This window comes from Perognathus longimembris, chromosome 10, assembly GCF_023159225.1.
Source record: "Perognathus longimembris pacificus isolate PPM17 chromosome 10, ASM2315922v1, whole genome shotgun sequence".
In the NCBI taxonomy this organism is placed as follows: Eukaryota; Metazoa; Chordata; class Mammalia; order Rodentia; family Heteromyidae; genus Perognathus; species Perognathus longimembris.
Genome location: NC_063170.1, coordinates 62,710,667 through 62,729,846, shown reverse-complemented (window position 1 = coordinate 62,729,846; position 19,180 = coordinate 62,710,667). Strand labels below are relative to the sequence as shown.

General features: G+C 35.7%; 1 protein-coding gene across 1 annotated transcript in view; it reads right to left on the bottom strand.

The window, feature by feature from the left end:
• Nucleotides 1-16,460, bottom strand: part of Cntn6 (contactin 6) — a 181,599-nt gene extending 165,139 nt beyond the window's left edge. Inside the window, exon 1 of the mRNA XM_048354889.1 lies at nucleotides 16,337-16,460. Within this exon, the coding sequence (XP_048210846.1) occupies nucleotides 16,337-16,391 (55 nt within the window). The 5' untranslated portion in view covers nucleotides 16,392-16,460. The remainder of the gene's footprint in view (nucleotides 1-16,336) is intronic.
• Between the last annotated feature and the right edge of the window lie 2,720 nt (nucleotides 16,461-19,180).

Genomic DNA, 19,180 nt, shown 5'->3' with positions numbered 1-19,180 from the left:
TTAGTTGCCCTCCAGAAGGCATCTGCATTGGATCAACTTTCAGATTTGGGAATGGGCAGGGCTGGGCTCACATTCCAGCAGTGTCTACTCTACCTGTTTCCCTTTTCTTAAATCCATATCCTTTATCTAGAATGAGAATTCATATTACTTGCTTTAGAGTTTCCCGAGGATTAGAAACACCTCCCATAAAGCAGTTAGCAAATTAGGCTCCTGTCACCGTCACCAAACTTCAGCAAAGTAGATTTTACTGGTGCATTCATATGCAATTCAATGCAAACTTCCTTTTAACACATGGATTTAGCAAAAGCACCAAGTTCCCAAGCAATGGAGCCAGAGATGAGTCAGACAGATACAAGCAGAATGGGATGGATACAACCTGACCACCAACAGTTCAGAATTGTATTGTACACCTTCTCGTGGAGAACTACACTGAGGATGATGCACTCTGCTAAGGCACAGCAGCCATCTTGACAAATGTCTTCTCCTTGAGATCTATGAGTAGACATGTCACAGCTGGCAGAAAAGCCAGAGGGAAAGAGCCTTTCCAAATAGGAAGACAAGCAGGTTAAGTGGACAGTGGCACCAAGTCAGTTCTGGTGTGATATAAATAGTGCCCAGTTCTCTCTCTGTATTGCAAGCACAGATCTTGGCTTGAACCCATTCAGTCCTGGAGAAAGACTTTCCAGGCGAGGACATGTTCATTCTGTGAAAGCTGAAGAGATCCTTGCTTCTGATGATGAATGACCAAGCAAGACACTAACACACTAGCAGACAAGAGGCCAGCTGCCTCTAAATCATTTTTAAAATGAGACAGCTTGCCTCATGATAGGTCTGAAGAAAGAAACTTGCCTTTGTTCCCGAGTATATAAGAGCAGATTTTGCTTATCAAAACTCTGACTCTCCTGTCAAGAATATGTGATCTGCTGGTTCATTCAAAATTGTAGTGTGATGAACTATGAATTACGTTATCAAATATGTTCACAAATAGGGATAGCACCGACTCTACCTCATTTTGATGAGAAGACTTCCACTTTCCTAAAATTTGAAATTCTTGAAGTCAAAGAACAAGAGAGTCAGCATTTCAGATTAGTTATTTAGATAGACATTTTGGGATTCAGAATCATTTCTGTTGAAGAATTTAAGTTCTTTCTACCATTCTCCTATATTTTGTTTTATTTTTCTAACTGTATAGTATGAAGAGCAAAATTTGTTTTTCTCCTTCATAACATATATAAGCATACACATATACTTGTATACACATACACATATACATCATACACATATGTATATAAATATAATATATACATACCATTACAGACATATATATGTTGCTGACCCGGGGTTTGAACCCAGGGCCTCACACTCTTGATTTCTCACTCAAGGCTAAGGTTCTACCACTTGAGCCACACCTCCTCTTCTGGATTTTTGCAGGGTATTTGAAGATAAGAATCTCTCAGCTTGGTCAGCTGGGGTTGATTTCCAACCTGGATCTTTAGATCTCGGCTTGATAAGTAGCTAGGACTATAGTATGAACCATAAATTTAATATTTTTTAATTTAATTTTTATTACTTTCTAATAACTTTTAAAATGATTACAATAACATAAAGAACATTAAACAGCCTAAGTGAGTAACAATATTAAAATATGAATTTTTTCTAGTAAGACTTAAGTTGGATATAATATTAGGCAATCATATATAGCAGGTTGCTGATAAGCAATTGGTGATTTTTGAAAATAAGAATTCCTAGCCATGTTTGGAAATTAGGAGCAACCAAATTTCATCAAATGAAGCAGATATTTGAGGTCAAGTGCTTAGTAGTTCAGTGAAAAACTGCCAGAGCTCTGGTGCCATCTAGATAAGGGACACCAAACTCTTTAAATTTCATCCATTCATTTAAAGAGTTTAAATCCATTCAGAAAATTAAAAAGAGGAAATAGCAAAATGCATAGCTGTTGTGGTATTCAGAAATGCTTTTCCAATTCAGCTCTGAAACCTGACCACAAAACCTCTTTCTGTTATTTTTTTAGCCTCTTGTTAAGTATGGCTTTTGCTAGAGAAAGATGAATGATTCTCGTCGTTTTCTACAGCGTCCATCAGAAGCTAACGATGCAGTCAAAATCTAGATCAGCCCACAAGCATAGAGGATTAAAACTGGATGTGGATAGAATCAGAAAGGAACAGAGATCAGCTTAGGGAACATACCTTGAATACAAGAGTGAGGCTCGACATCATCAGTCCATAGCTGAGTCCAGACCTTAGTTGATTTGATATTTCCTAGTACTATGTCCTTTTACTGAACATTTAGAAATACCCAAATTTCTTAAAGGATATTTAATGTGACAGACTGCTAGGCTAAGTAAAAGAACTGAGAATTTTGCTGGTTCTCTGAGAGAATCACATTGCTTTTAGAATATTTACTCTTCACCATGGTCTCTCAATACTACAGCTTCCCTTCCCAGATCTCCATTAACCCCAATTCATAACATTCTTCCTTTTCCAAAAGTCCCACCTCTGAGCCTTGCTTACATCGGAGGCCAAACCTAGATGAGCCTTGGGATGGGGCGCTATATTCTAGTCATAAGAAACATGTAACTCCTATGATGTCCTATTGGGAGAGTGACAGGAAAAGAGAAGGTAAGAATGAAGACAAGATGATTGCAGTCTCCTCTGAGAGATGCAGGTTGAAAAAAATGGGAAAGGAAACATCAAGAGCCCAGGACTTTACTCATTAGAGAGGGAGGATGCTTCAGTGAATCCATCACTACACACAGGAGGAAAACCTGCTTTGTGTCCAGTTCTCAGCCACAAGAGTAGAGTGGTGGTGGCTCACAACTATAATCTTAGCTACTCAGGAGACTAAAGTCTGAGCATTGAGCTTTGAAGCCAGTTTCAAGACAAGGGTTTGAAGACAAATCTGAGACTCCTTATTTCCAAATAATCAAACAAAAAGCTAGAATCAGAGTCATGTCTCAAATGAAAGAGCACCAGTTATGAAGGAGAGGGGGGGAATGACTACACTAGAGCATAAGGCCCAGAGTTCAAGTCCGAGTAGGAAAAAAGTAAGACACCTCTGCCTTTCCAGAAAGTTCTCAAAAAATCACAGACAGTAAATAATATGATGTAGGAAAAATGTGCTATAAACCGCAAAGTACCATATTTGCTAACTGGAACTAGGGAAGGGAAGGGGAACATCAAAATAGAGAGACACAGGATAAAAGACAAACCAATTCAACAGCAATACTTACATAACTATATGCTGTAAACCAACTGTACAACTCATAGGGAAGGGGGAGGGAAATGGGGAGTGGGGAAGATGGGAGAAAAAAGAGTGAGGAGGTAACATGTTGGTTAAGAAATGTACTCACTGCCTTACACATGATACTGTAACCCCTCTGTACATCACTTTGACAATAAATAAATTAAGAAACAATACAAAAACATGTTACCCCTCATATCATTTATGCCCTAGAGTCCCCTATATTGGCTTCTAACTATTTTTTGCAAAGGGTTAAACTCATTATCATAACCAATTCAAAAGTAAATCAAGGAAATGGAGGTGTGATACAAGTGGTAGAGCACCAGCCTTAAGCACAAAAAGCTAACAGAGTGAGGTCTTGAGTTCAACTAGTCAGTACCGGCACACACACGCACACACACACACACACACACACACACACACACACACACACACTCAGTAACTTAACCCAGATTGGCAGTGAATAAAAGCACCTCCAGTCCATGATTTGTGAATTAGCATCTCTTCCTATCTATAAAACGCATATACATTATACAAAAGGGGAACCTGAAACTAAAGCTGTTTGGGGGAGTGAAAATTTAGGATGATAAAGAGGAATTATCTCCTGACAACTTCATGGAATCAAGAATAGTAAATAGCCTCAACATGGGATTAGATAAACAAAAATCTGTGCTCTCTATCCTGTTCTTGCTACTCGCCAAGGATTTAGTTGGTATACCAATCATATTTTATTCCCCTAACAACCAGGTATCATAGGAATGACTTAGATTCTTTCTCCACGGACTACAACAAATGTGAGTAGTCTTAGTCAAGGTTTCAGTCAAGAACGTTAGAGTAATGATGTGGATCAGAGAGTTCTGTTTTAGAGAGCTTATACAATAGGGAGAGAAAGAGAGGGCACAAAACAGGTCAAGAATGACAGTCACGTTGAACAGTGGGTCACGGGAGCAGGCAAACAGCCAGATTTTACAAACCATCCGGAGAGCCAGCCAAGTCTAGCTGCCAGGGTGGGCTTGTGAGAGAGAGAGAAAGGGATTTTCCTCTGAAAATCCTAAGTGGGCCTTGTGTCCTGATTGGTCAGCAGTGCCAGTACTTGGGTCAAAAAGCCATGAGAGACACAGGGTAAAAAAAGACAAACAACTACAAAAGCAATACTTACAAACTGTTTGGTGAAAATGAACTGAACAACTGAACAACTCATGGCGGGGGGAGGGGGAAGGGAAAGGAAGAGGGAGGAGGGGGGAATGAGGGACGAGGTAACAAACAGTACAAGAAATATATCCAATGCCTAATGTGTGAAACTGTAACCTCTCTGTAATTCAGTTTGATAATAATAATAATCATATATATATATATATATGCCACATATGAAGGAGACCAATGGTAAGCTTATCTGAACTTTTTTCTTGCATCTCCCTCCAAATACATTTCCGTGCTGTTTTCACATATGTTGGTCATGGCTACTTGGTAGATCTCATGTGGATTCTCCTTCAGTTACCCATAACCCACCACAACACAGAGACAAGCTGAGCTTTTAGGAAAAGAAATGCTCTTCAGGTCAAGACCATCACTCTGATGGCTCTATTATTTTCTAGTGAAGATTTCTCCTGATTTTGAGTTTCCCACTGAAAATAAGCAACAGTGTACATTGTGACAAATCAATTGACTATGGATTGGTTAAGTGGTTTACCCCATCAGCTGTGAGAAATGTTTCACGTTGTTTTAACATGTTAAGAGTTTGTTTGTAGTAGCTGAGTATTTCTGTGAATTAACTAATTGATCATATTGACTGATGGGTTGACAAATCAATGACCTTTGAAGGCTAGGGCAAGTGGGCATAGCATAGCCTTGGACTAGTGATATTTGACAATAGTTAGTTTAATAAGCATTATTCACTTGTGATTACATGCTATCAACTGGTATTTTCAAAATACAGAAATCCCTCACCTATCACAGGAGTTACATTCCATAGATCCCTGAGATAGATGAAAATCTGTCAAGTGGCAGTATTATATTTATTTGATTACTGATATATATTTGAAGGCTTTTTAAACCCTTCCCACTCTCTTTTGTTTTTGTTGCCAGTCCTGGGGCTTGGACTCAGGGCCTGAGAACTGTCCCTGGCTTCTTTTTGCTCAAGGCTAGCACTCTGCCACTTGAGCCACAGCGCCACTTCCGGCTTTTTTTCTATATATGTGGTGCTGAGGAATTGAACCCAGGGCTTCATGTATACAAGGCGAGCACTTTACCCCTAGGCCATATTCCCAGCCCAAACCCTTCCCACTCTCTTATTAACATTAGTTAGCATTTTATATTGTGTTAAATTTTTAGGCAAAAATGATTAAAATAGTATTATAGAAATACCTATATACCACAAAATCATGTGGTTATAGTGAAAATGTTGCGAAACAGAATTAGATATGTATTTCTTGTAAAGCTGCAATACAGTGAAGCCTAAATTAGTGAACCCTCATATAAGAAGGGACAACTGTAACCATCAGAAAATGATGGATCAACTAAACCGATCCTAGAAGTTTACTAATAGCCACCTAAAGAAAAAGCATAACAGAGATAACTAAGATTCACAATGAATCCCATAGGATCTCCTTAGCTAAAAGAAGATCAGTTGTTACCATTTGTTGTTTTGTTGGCTTTTGTTTTTCATCAGGACTATTAAGATATTGCAATGCTGTCTCTCACTTTACATCTTCAAATCATGGAGAATCTGAACTGAGAATGGCCACTCTGTTCTCCTGGGACAAAGGTTACACATTCGTTTATCTCCAAGGGACAGTCAAGAACAAAGCTTACAGGCCAGGCTAGATATAGATATAGATGTCGATGTAGATATAGATATAGATAGATATCTATACATGTATCTTTCTCTATTTATGTGTATACACATATGCTTATATGTTTTATATAGTTAACATACTTACTATAAAATTATAAAACATAATCTATTTTCCATGGTTTGATTTTAGTTATTTTTCTTTTCCTTCCCTCTATTCTCACTTGCGGTAATTTTGATATTGTCTAAATATGAAACAAATGGGCAGGTGCCATAAGGAAACTATGAAACTAGGTGGTAAATAGAAAATTCAGCATTTGGATAGAAAGTATGTTTTCTGAATGCTGTTCACTAGGCCAGTCTGTGTTATCAGTACTTCTATGCTTTAGCTAGGGAAATATATTCTTAATATGAAGCATGAGAAAAACAACATTGTCCCCGAATAACAAATCACTTGACCCACTGTGAACTTTTCATTCAGGAGAGGCAGAGAGTTTGGGTAATAAAACAAATTCCTGGCGAGCTAGGAATTTAGATATCAAATTAGGACCTTGGCCTCACAGTCAGTTTAGCGAGCTATATAAAGAGATGATGGTGGAAAGGACAATTGGCAATTACTAGGAAAGGCTGAAGCAATATAACATAGAGGCTGGTAATTTGCTCCCAGGAAGCACCCTTCTGTTTATTAGTGGGGACTCTGAATAAGATACCTATGAGGAACATGAGAGTTTTCCATTGTTCTCACTCCTCACTACACAATTGAGGCCAAGGAAAGATCCATCCACAAATGGTGTGTTGTTTGATTATAGTGCTTTCTGAAATTCCTATGTATGCAAATACAGGTAAAAGACACAAACAAAAACAAACAAAGCTCTCAGCCCTTGCCGATACAAAAAGTCCTCATTGTTTCCTGGCTCACTGTTGAGAACTGATTATAGAGCTAATCAGAACATTTGAGGAGGATTTTGTTCTTCACTAAAATGTTGTTTTTAGTTCTGTATGTAGCAAATCTGTTCTATTGTTGAGCTCCTGGCAAAGTGAAGAAGAAACACCTGTTGCTATCTGCAAGCTTTAGAAAAGGCAGGTTTGGTATTTAATTACATGTGAGAAAGGACTTCTTTCTTCATCTGTTTTTCTAGTAACCTATTAGGTACATTTTTAGATTGAGATTTTTTTAGAGACAAAACTGATATTTCGAATCCCAAGAATTAGGGGGAAAATCTAAATCTGAAAATTAAAAGAGTAAAGAAGACAGTATCATCTAGTTCAATAGACACTGCAATATGCAGATAATATACACATAGATGAATGATGTATATGTATACATGCATGCATACATATGTGTTCCAGAAATTGCCAAGGTCTTAGTTCCTACTTCTTTACCTGGTTTTCTGCACCCAATAGATCTATACAAACAACATGGCGAAATATAAAATGTGGTTAGAAAATAAGGAATGTCTTAGTCAAGAAGTATTCTTGTGGTTGTAGAGTATATGTGAATATGTGTTTGTGTGTTATGTGTATGTGTGTGTGTACACATAGATAGCTGTATATATATATAATCATATATATAATTTTACAATAATCTTACTAATACTATGTATCTACAGAATACCAATAAAGTCATAAAATATGACATGCTCTTTTTTATGGCATAAGTCAATTAATTCCCAGAGAAAGTGTTGCTAAGTTTAAAGAAATACTTATAAACTTGGGCAGTATTTTCTTACAACTCAACCATGACATGACAATCAGAGTAGCCCCCAAATCCAATAATAGTATCAATATAAATTTATTTATTTGGGCTGGGAATATGGCCTAGTGGCAAGAGTGCTTGCCTTGTATACATGAAGCCCTGGGTTCGATTCCCCAGCACCACATATATAGAAAATGACCAGAAGTGGCGCTGTGGCTCAAGTGGTAGAGTGCTAGCCTTGAGCAAAAAGAAGCCAGGGGCGGTGCTCAGGCCAGAGTCCCAAGCCCTAGGACTGGCAAAAATAAATAAATAAATAAATAAATAAATAAATAAAAGCTGTGAAAAAATAAATTTATTTATTTATGATATATGATATTATCTTAAATTATTTCTCAGCCTCAAAATTATATTGCTCATCATCTACTCTAAAAGAATAGCTAATTTATAGATTAGGCTACTTTCTACTTATGTGAAAATAACCCATGGTTGGTTTAAAACAAACTACATGATGTGAGGATTTGGTAAGAGACAGACAATATATCACCTTAATGTCATCCTTTCAACCGGTATCAACAAATAGATATCCTCAAGATCTTAGGTAATAGTACAATATTTTAGAATAATTTAGATGTAGTACATTTTTAAATACTTGTTAAATTTTATTATATACAAAAATATACATCATATAGCACATATAATATTATACTGTGTGTGTGTCTGTGTGTCTATGTGTATGTCTGTGTCTGTGTGTGTGCTGATATTGAGGCTTGCATTCAGGGCCTGATACTCACAGTTGGTGCTCTGTAGCTCATACATGGTGCTCTACCACCTGAGCTAGGCCTTCATTCTAGCCTTTTTTGGCTAGTTGGAGAGTTTTGTGGATTTTTTCTTCCCTTAGCTATCTTTGAAGCACAATCCTCAGACTTGAGCCTTCTGAATATCTAGCATTAGAGGTATGAGCCATTGGTACCTGGTTTAAATTTATATACTTTAACATTAATAACAGTTCTCTATCTGCTTGCTTATAAAATAATACATTCTTAGCAAAAACTGGCCTCTACAAATGACTGATCCCCCCCAATTTTTAATATTTGTTACTACAAATTCAATCTTATTATACACTCAAGAGTTGTTATCCATATATTCGCCTTTAATAATTTTGTAGTCCTTTAGTCTTTGAAACGCCAGGAATGTTCTCTGAATCTGTTTCCTTAGCTACAGGAAAGAGATAATCACCCCTTTTCTGCCCACTACCAAGCTCAGAAAAAAAGCCATCATTTTACATAAAATTTTATAAACTATATTTTATCAACTACAACATACTAGGAATATAATCAAATGTTAAGGGCTAGTCTCTATTTTCCATTTTGGAGTGAACAGTCTGGAATAACAAACTTATTTTCTAAGGCAGAAAATACAGTATGTTTCTCAGAATAAGGATGAATTTGAGGAACATGATTTGACTGCAAGCAAAGACCAAGAAGATGTCAAAATTCTTCTGTAATCAGAGCTTAAGGAAAAGTAGGAAGTGTTCATTGCATAAAGGATCGTTCAGTGTGGTTATAGAATGTGTACTTGTCTGTGAGTAGTTTTACTTGACTTTATTATGAAATAGATCTGAAGGACAACAATACTGGGGGCAAAGACATTTGCCATATGAGAGACCTGGGAATGAAAACATCACAGAGCCTTAAACAGTGGTAAAGTGAGATAGGAATGAAGGATACAGGAAGGAGAGTAAGAGAAGTGTGGTTTTCTTAACACAGCTTGATCTGAATTAACAGAATAACTTCCAGTGTTTGTTGAAGAAAATTGAGTTTGAATGCTTGATTAGACAGTATGAATTTCAGAGGATACAGGATCTCTGAAGGTCTTGCCTTACAGTAATGACAAAACCAGTTGTGCTTTGTAACTTGTCCACAGAGGAGAGTCTACAAACTATATAGCAGATGGCTAAGAACAAGGGGGTGTGAGTAGGGGTGGGGGCCTCTTAGTTGGCTACTATCAAGATAGTGAGGAGAAATAATAGGAAAGAAACTGGTTGCACTGAAACTACAAAGGCGTGTCTACATCTAAAACCAAATACCAAAGGTTTTAAGAGTTAGATTACTTCTGATACAGCACCAAAGATATCAATAATACATTATCAACAACATATCATTATAATATATTAATAAATTAGTTATTACCCGCATAACAATTAATGGTATATTATTTAACTGACAGCATATCCTAATGTATTGATGTAATATGTGTGCTATATATATGTTATATGTGAATCTTTATTATGTTATTTACATGTGGCATATATATATATATATTATATCTCTCACTTTTTTCTTTTTTTGCCTCACTGGCTGTTCCAGATCTTCAGTGGCATGATGAGGCCCCTTCCTCTAATGCTCCTGTTGCTATGATATTCAGCCCCAGCAAGTGGGCCATGCCACCATTGATTCAAACCTCTGAATCCATGAACCAATGTAAACACTTCTTCCCTGAACTTGTTTTTGTCAGGTATTTTGTTACATTGATAAAAACAACAACAAAAGCACCCTAATATGATGCCTGAACATAGCTCCTAATAATATCCAGTAAAATTGCTCACAGCATTCTGGAATTTTAGATAACTTGTATGTAGGGTTGGTCTTTCTAGGACCATAAAAATAAAGGGTTTAGCAAGGTTCTGGAGTCTCATACCTATAATTCTAATTGCTCAGGAAACTGAGACCTGAGGATCAAAGTTCAAAGCCAGCCATTGAGGAAAAATCTGTAAGACTCTTTTCTCCAATTGACCATTAAAAAGCCCCAAATGGAGGTGTAGCTTAAGTGGTCGAGCACCATCTTTGAGCAAAAAAGCCAAGAAAGAGCAAGAGGCTCCAAGTTCAAGCACCAGTACTAGCAAAAAAAAAAAAAAATTACACATACACACAATACTAATCACACACACACACACACACACACACACACACAAACACATAATAGCTGTAATGTAATGTGTCAAGAAGAGTTTAGTATGGTTTTTAGTTGGAAAATAATAGGGAAAGAATACAAATTGTTTCATGTTTGCTTGGTTATTTTTTTTCCATGTTAGAGAACTTGATTTTTAGTAGGGGAAAAAAATCTCTATCAATTTCTCATCTTATTTTCAATTTGTGGCTATTTATGAATTCCATTCAAATAAAAAAAAAACACTAACAGATGCTTCTCTTCTATAGAAAACCTGACCCTATCTTTCCAACACTTTCTGTTGAAAACTCTGTTTATCACATTTCCTTCCACCAGGGCCAGCATTTCCTATAGTTAAACAATCTGCATACCAATCATTTCTTTTTTAATGCTGACAGAACAGAAGTGTTTTCATCTTTTTTTTTTTTTAACTACCTAGTTATCAGTCCTAAGAAACAATTCCAGTTAGGATTTAAGAATCAGTTACTTGAGAAGAAGGTTGGATATATAACCCACATTGTCAGTGGGCATTGCATAAAAATGATATTTTCAGCATTTCCAAATTGGGCCATCTCTATTAGAAATTGCAAAGATGTCACTCGGTTAAAAAGTATAGTCTGGTGTTCTGTTTCTAAAGGTACCATTATGCTAACGATAAATCTGAACAAGACCAAGGGCAGTGTGTGGGATGTGATCTATTCAAGTATTCATTACCCCTGGACCAAGAGGAATATCCTTTATGTGCGTCTGGGATCTTTGAGCAGAGCAGGTTTATTACACCTGCCAATTTCCATGGATTTGCTAGGAGATACATGGTTCTCTTTGAAGAAATTGTGGTCACAGTGTATATTTCCATTCTTAAGGCTTCTTCTTTCAGGTAGTGCATTTATTTTGCCCCAATTCAGTAAAAGGCTGTGTTTGAGGCAGAGTCAAATTCAAGCAATCATACATATGTCCCAATGAAACCTTTTTATAGTACCTGATTCTGAGTATTTAGTAGAGGGTATGTCTTCTTGGTTATTCTTTCAGTCTATCTTATTTATAAAATGGTAATTTATAGGAAAATGTTGTTATCAGGCCTAAATAACTTAACTCAAGTTTTAAAAATCAATTACTTTGAGAGAGACATTTTGAGAATAATATAAACACATCTGCCAATAGATGTTACATGAAAATGATGGCAGGAAAGATTTCAAGACTCAGCTTATTCCTCAAGAGTAATTAATGCAATAGGAAAAAACAGCTAATTAAGCCCTGATGACATAATGCAATAGTTAGACTGCCTAAGAAAGGCTTTTAATTCTATTCTGTCAATAAGTGACACTAGCTCTATGTTTGCATCCTTGAATTATTCAGTCCCTCTGAAAAAACTAAGCTTTGTACTGAAGAGCCAGTTCTTCTTTGGGATTTCACTAAGTAGATGTTCTGATCAAAATTTTATAAGGTACAAGTATAAGCACATATGTATGCTTATGTATGTGTATATGTGTTCAGTCTACATACAAAAAATAAATCTATATAAATGGCTCACAAATGCACCTCTTGCACCTAGGAGTCAAGAGAATTATACTAAAGGTACCATTTACAAATCATATTGTTATAGTAGCAAAAGTAAAATAGAAAATGTTAATCAGAAATTCTTTTTTTTTTTTTCTTTTTGCCAGTCCTGGAGCTTGGCTCAGGGCCTGAACACTGTCCCTGGCTTCTTTTTTTTTGCTCAAGGCTAGCACTCTGCCACTTGAGCCACAGCGCCACTTCTGGCCATTTTCTGTATATGTGGTGCTGGGGAATTGAACCCAGGGCCTCATGTATTTGAGGCAAGCACTCTTGCCACTAGGCCATATCCCCAGCCCCAGAAATTCTTTAGATGTGATGTCTACTGAATGGAAGGGAAACCATATATATATATTTTTTTGGTTTTTACAACTAATACTTATTGTTAGTTATTTTGCTTGATTTCATAATCAGCCATTCACTACTTTTTGCACTATTATGATAAACTACAGAAGTTTTGTGAGCCAGTGGTTTTGCTATTGCTGCATTTCCAAACCTGAATAACTTATCACAGGCTTAGCTGAATGTCATCTTTATTCTATTAATAGTTTCAAACTTTAACTTTATTAACAATATTGTTCAACTTTTCTATTTATTTTTGGGTTGTGGGGCTTGAACTCAGGGCTTTGGTATTGTCCCTGAACCCTTTTTGCTCAAGGCTAGCACTCTACCACTTTGTGTCACGGCATCACTTCTGGTTTTCTGGTGAATAACTGGAGATCAGAGTCTCATGGACTTTTCTGCTCCTTGCTGTCTTTGGACTGGGATCTTCAGATCTCAGTCTACTGAGTAGCTAGGATTACAGGTGTTCGCCATAAGTACCTGGTTTATTTAAAAGCACATTTTTTAAAGCCCATTTGTACGAGTCGAACCGGAATTTTTAAAGCTGTCTAAATATTCTAAAATTTTACAAAACACCATAATGCACTAGTGAGCTTTGTTACCATAACAAACACTTAAGTTAATCAAAAGAGAAAATGCATGCTTTGGCTCATAGTGTAAGAGGTTCCTGTCTTGATCAATTAGCACTGCTGCTTTCAGGATTGTGGTGAAAAGGAATATAATGGTGGAACTGGAGGACAAAACAGAACTTTTCACCTTATAGTAAGGAAGATTAAAAAAAAAACAAAAGGTTTTGATGGTCCAACATCATTTTCTAATTCATTGACTTCCCATAGGGTCTACCTCTTGAAGGTCTGCAACCCCCTTTACCTGGTGGGAAATAAACTTTTATCACACCAACGATTGGGGGATACTTAAGACCCAAAATGGAACATACAGAAAGAATTAAAGATTTTAAAAATGATATATTCTGAGACTTTTTTTTCACTATTGGAAAATGTATTACTTAACCACATTTGAAAATGTTAGATTTCTTTAGTATGGGATATTATAGTGTCGACAAAATCTGGTTTATCAGCTTCAGATTTATAGCCATCCAGATTTGTTCTAGTTGCATTGTTTGGTACTAAGCTGAAGGAGAGAGGGAGGAATAAGTGAAAGAAGAAGAAAGTATTTATTTGTGAAAATGACCTGTACATTGTTTATGAAGAAGAAAATTGACTTACATTTGAACATTTTTCTCCATTTCTTGCAACTTCCTAAATTATCCCAAATATGTCTTTAAATGTATTTCCCAGTGAAAACAAGAACGAAAAAGTACATAATTGTGAAAGATTCTCCAACCTTTCATAATGAATAAAAAGTAAGCTGGAAAGCCAACGTGCTACAAATATGCAGAGAAATGAAACTATCTCTATACAATTGAATTTTCTCAACTAACATGGTACCTATAAGTGGAGGAGACATCATGAAATTTCAATAAAACAAACAGATTTAAAACAGTATTCTCTTGTGTGAAATATTATCAGCATTTTACCCCCGGGGGAATGTATAGCTTACATTATCTTATTTAAATAACTCTAGCTTAAGAAAAAATAGATATAACTGTTCTTTTACGAAGAAATTGTACAGCAAGGACAATTATTTCTCCCTTTAGGATTAACCAAAAGGACATGTTGAATCATCTCCAATTTGGATAAATAAAGGTTAATAGGAGAGTTGGAGTATTTCTCAGATTTGATATGTGTTCTGAGAATAATAATGTATTATAATGTAACAAAAAAGTTCTTTTATGCTAATTTAATAGACACATTCAAAGGGCAAAATGTTAATGCTGAATTTTGACAGGAAGCTGGAACTTAAGGAGAGAGAAAGAAGTCCTAGTCACACATGTATAATTTGGGGGGCGGGGGTGTTGATGAGTCTGCTGCCTTTTCATAATCAGTTACCAGGAAAAAAAAAAGAACATATTATGATTTAATTTGGAATCTTTGTTGCAGATTGAGAAATGACATTAATGAAAACAACATGATCATTTTGAATAAACATGACAAGTTCTTTTAACTGTTAGATTCACTAAGGGAAAGCACCTTTGTATATTATTTTGATGCTTTTACTCGCTTTCTGGCTATTTTAGTATTTGTGAATCTTTCCATAGCATGGAATTGCTGTCAAATATATGTCTCTTACAATTACTGTATTTTAGCCTTATAAGTTATGATGTTTGCTCCTATTTTACTCGGAATGTAGTACTGCTTTGTTATGAGTATAGGAGTCATCAGTCATATTTCCCATCAAACAGTCAGGGAAAAGCTGCATGATAATGGTAGTAGGGCTTTTTTGACAATCAGATGACCTAATTGACGTGCATGCTCAAGACCACTGCCAAGGTAATACACTGCCAAGGTAATAGCTTAGGCAGGTAAGCATGACAACTAAGAATAGAAGTGTGTGATCTTCACACACCCAGGTGGAATATTTAAACATACACACACATATTCCCACTATTCTTCCCTTTTCTATCCACATCGCTCTTTACAGTGCTTTTTTTATCATGAGATAGATTATTGTCACAACTCTTAAGTCTATAGGAGAGTGCAATGACTTGTAGTGGTCAAAAAAAAAGGCCACACCCTTCCTGTGCTTGTACACCCCTCCCCCCCCCCCCATCACTACCTCATCTGAGTACCCTGGATATATGTGTATGAGAACTTGGGAAGAGAAAGGGAATATCAAAATCAAGAGTCAAAGGATGAAAAGACAAACGATTCCAAAATAATACTTACAAAACCATTTGGTGTAAACTAACTGTACCAACTCATGGGGGGGGGGGAGGGGAGAGGGGCGGCAGAGGAAAAATGAGGGAGAAGGTAACAAGTTGAACAAGAAATATACTCACTGTCTTACATATGAAACTGTAACCCCTCTGTTTTTCACGTTGACAATCAAGGAAAAAATAATTTTTAAAAAATACTACAGAAATGACATCATTCCCAGAATTCCCACACAATGCATTCTTCTGATCTCTCTTAGAAGCCAAAGCAATGACATCCACATCAAGCACAACAGCTCAGACTCCCAGAGGATGAAGGGCCATTTAGACCAACGCCTAGGAAACCCCTTTGTCCCGGCAAGGAATGTTCTAGGCTAGTTTTGTCTCAGATGACTCAAGGTGATCTGAGAGAAAGAAAAGCATAGAACAGTGGCACTCATTTTGCTATTTTTACCCATAGAACTATCACCTAAAATAGATGTTAAACTTTCTCCGCTGTGTTTTCTTAGTTGTTAGGAAAGAAAGAAAAAGCTTCTAAGCTTATTTTAACTTTCGATTGAATATTCCATATCACTTTTTACTTGTATTTTGTTGTAGCATTTTATCATAATAATGCTTTTATCCATAATCAATTATAAATTGGAGGAAAAATGTTTCATTTAACTTTATAAAGCCTTCATATAATGCAATTGAAAAATAATCCTTCTTTGCTAATTGAAGGTGATTTAATCATATTTTTCCATTACAAAATGTCACACTTGACAATAAGTGTGATACTGATGGTTATTTTTAAAAAGAGTATTTGTATGTTTTTAAGGATAAAACTCCCTGTATTTGCTTAGAGGCTACCTTAAAAACTTACCATTTAGTCATTCAAGCAACATACACAATGTGCATTTGGAAAGTTGTTTCACCTTGAGAAAGAAATACAATGTCAATCTATTTATCAATCTAAACTCATAATAGAACAGTTTACCTGCACACGAGTTTATGAGTGGCAGCAGAGTAACCAGTTTCCATAGCAACCTCATCTCCACGTTCTGAGGTCAGAATTTCCTCCCATAAAATCAGCAAGGAATAAAAGTTTATCTTCTAGTCAGAAACTCAAGAGTCTGAAAGAAACAAAATTATCTAACATGAGTATCTTATTATGCATACTGATGGTTAGATATTGATATAATTCAGCATTAAAATAGTATTATCCAAAATAAAGTAACTCAAGTGATTATGTTCATGTATATGTCTGTTTGGGGATGTTTCAATAATTTCTGTTGATGTTACATATGTCTTGATATTAGCTATGATGTCTAAGGAACTAAAATTTATTTTATTTGAATTTATTCTATATGTTATATTTTTCATTACATTTTAAATGTATTCTTTAAAATGTTAAATATATGATTTAAAAGACCACATTAACTAACAACTAACTTCCACTGTTCTGTTGATGGCTTGATTTTTATTTTTGCTTTTAATCATTATGTCCTGTCATCTAGATAGATAGATGAATAAATAGCCAGATAATTGATAGATGATTGATAGATCTATAGGTAGAGTGGTTTCACAAATATAATGGATTTTCTCAATGATTTTAATCAATATTATTGAAAATATACTTATGAAACATTATCTTCTTTAATGTTACTAGAACTAGGACTAAGACTAATATTGTGCTATGAAATTTCTACAAGAAATCAATTTCTGGCACTGTTATCTCATAAGTAGGAAACAAGCTTTTCCTAAGGGGTTACAACGTAATTGTCTCTAAATTATTTTGACATTTAAGCTCTTCAGTGATAAATGAAATCAAGATAAAGTGTTGGTTTGGCCTTTACTTCAAAAAGGAAATGTAATAAGAAGTTCATAAAAACTGTCAAACTCATAAAAATTTAGGTGAGGAAGCAAAGAATAAACTCCTGTAAGTTTGCGTTTCATAAAACTGATATATAGGAAACAAAAATACTCTTCAGAATCTTTTAGCTCAGTAGAAATATAGTTTTCTTACAGCTTCAAATAATTTTAGGTATTATTTGGACTCTAAAGTGTAAAGCTAATAATAATGAAAATTTTCATCATTTCCTCATGTGCTCTTAAGTTTTTCACAAACTTCCTTCCTCCAGTGATTTTAGCTGAATCAAAATATGACAAAATTCAATACTTCAAAAATAAAACATAAAAAAAGGAAAGCAGTTCTGTTGAAGAGGCTACTAGCAAGAGGGAACTTATTGAACTAACAAAGGTGAAAAAAAAAGATGAATATGGCCAAAGTATTTTATCAACATAATATGGAAATCAAACAAAGAAGCCCATTGAAATTGTATTATGAAGAACTGGGAGGAGTGGAGACAAGGGGAGAAGCAGGCTGGTTGCTTGGACTACATCGAACACTTGCCCTGAAATGTCACAACGAAATTCCCACTCGTGTCACTAATGTATCCTACTTGAAAACTAAAATAAAACCAGTAAATACTGCGCAAATATTTAGCAAGGGATCAAATCCGGGAAAAGCAGATACGATTAAGGTCAAGGTCCTATCTACCACAGGTACTTAGCAACTGCTTTTGCTGCAAACAGAGATTTTTCTCTAGAGCCTGAAACTGCCCAGTACAGGTTGAAAACTTGTCGTCTCCGCCTCCACAGGTGCCTGTCCTCTACTGCGAGTTTTTGTATTCTGAGGTCACCTTGGATTTCACAAATGAGAGACTGATGGAGAAACTTCCTGACAACAGTCCACATGAGGCCCATCTTGGGTAATAATCACTTTTTATGATAGCGCTAAAGATGCTACCTGTTGATCCTGAGACAAAGCCAAGCATAGCACACTTCTATCCAGGATCGTTCAATCACTATGCATGTTATTGGCCCCTGTCCCAATTCTTCCTCTACTTAAACCTAAAACTCATCTCTCTACTCCCAAGATGACTAAAGTGCTTATTTCTCCTGTCCCTCATGTGGCTGGCGTATTAGTAAAACCTTCTGTGCCCTTCATCATGTGGTAATTAGCATGTGGAGGGCTAGGGGCCACACATAATATCTTAAAATCTCTAGAGTTCAGCCTCTGGCCTATAGTGTCAGTCAGAATGCAATGTTAAATCAACAATGTCCTCTCATCTAACATCATTCTCTAATTTTTTCTCAAATTACAGCATTTAATCCTTCAACTCATTATATATAACCCATGTATTATACTCATTTTGTCGTTCATCACTTTCCAACAAATATTTATTTATGCATTTTTCATTCATTCATTCATTCATTCATTTACATTCTGTCTACGACATTAGATAAGTATTAGCAGTGAATGTAGAAATCTTTATTGCAAGACAGATAAGAGAATGATACTTTTATGGAATGTTAGGGCAGTAAAACTATTCTCCTGAAACCATAATAATAGAAATATAACATTATGTATTTGTTAAAAATAGATAGAATCAAACAACAGAGCAATCTCTAATGAAAACTATGGCGATTAGTTCATAAGAATACATAAATATTGTTTGATCAGTTGTCATATACCTACAACTCTATTGTGAGAGTTTAATAATAGAGGAGAATGGAGGGGGAATGCAAGAACTCTAAATTTGTTGCCTAAATTCTGTAAGCCTAACAGTGTTCTGAAAAAAAACTTTAGTTTATAAATTTTTAAATAGAAATTTTCAACCCTCCCCGTGGTAGTGAAGCATTTGATAAAAGAGCAAAGCAGAAAGAAAAATCCCCACTCACAAACAGGTAAATTATTTCATGTAGTAAGAAGAAGTAAGGTAATATTTTGAATAAAACCATGAGAGTTATAGAGTACAGTTCAGGAGTCATTTCTGAG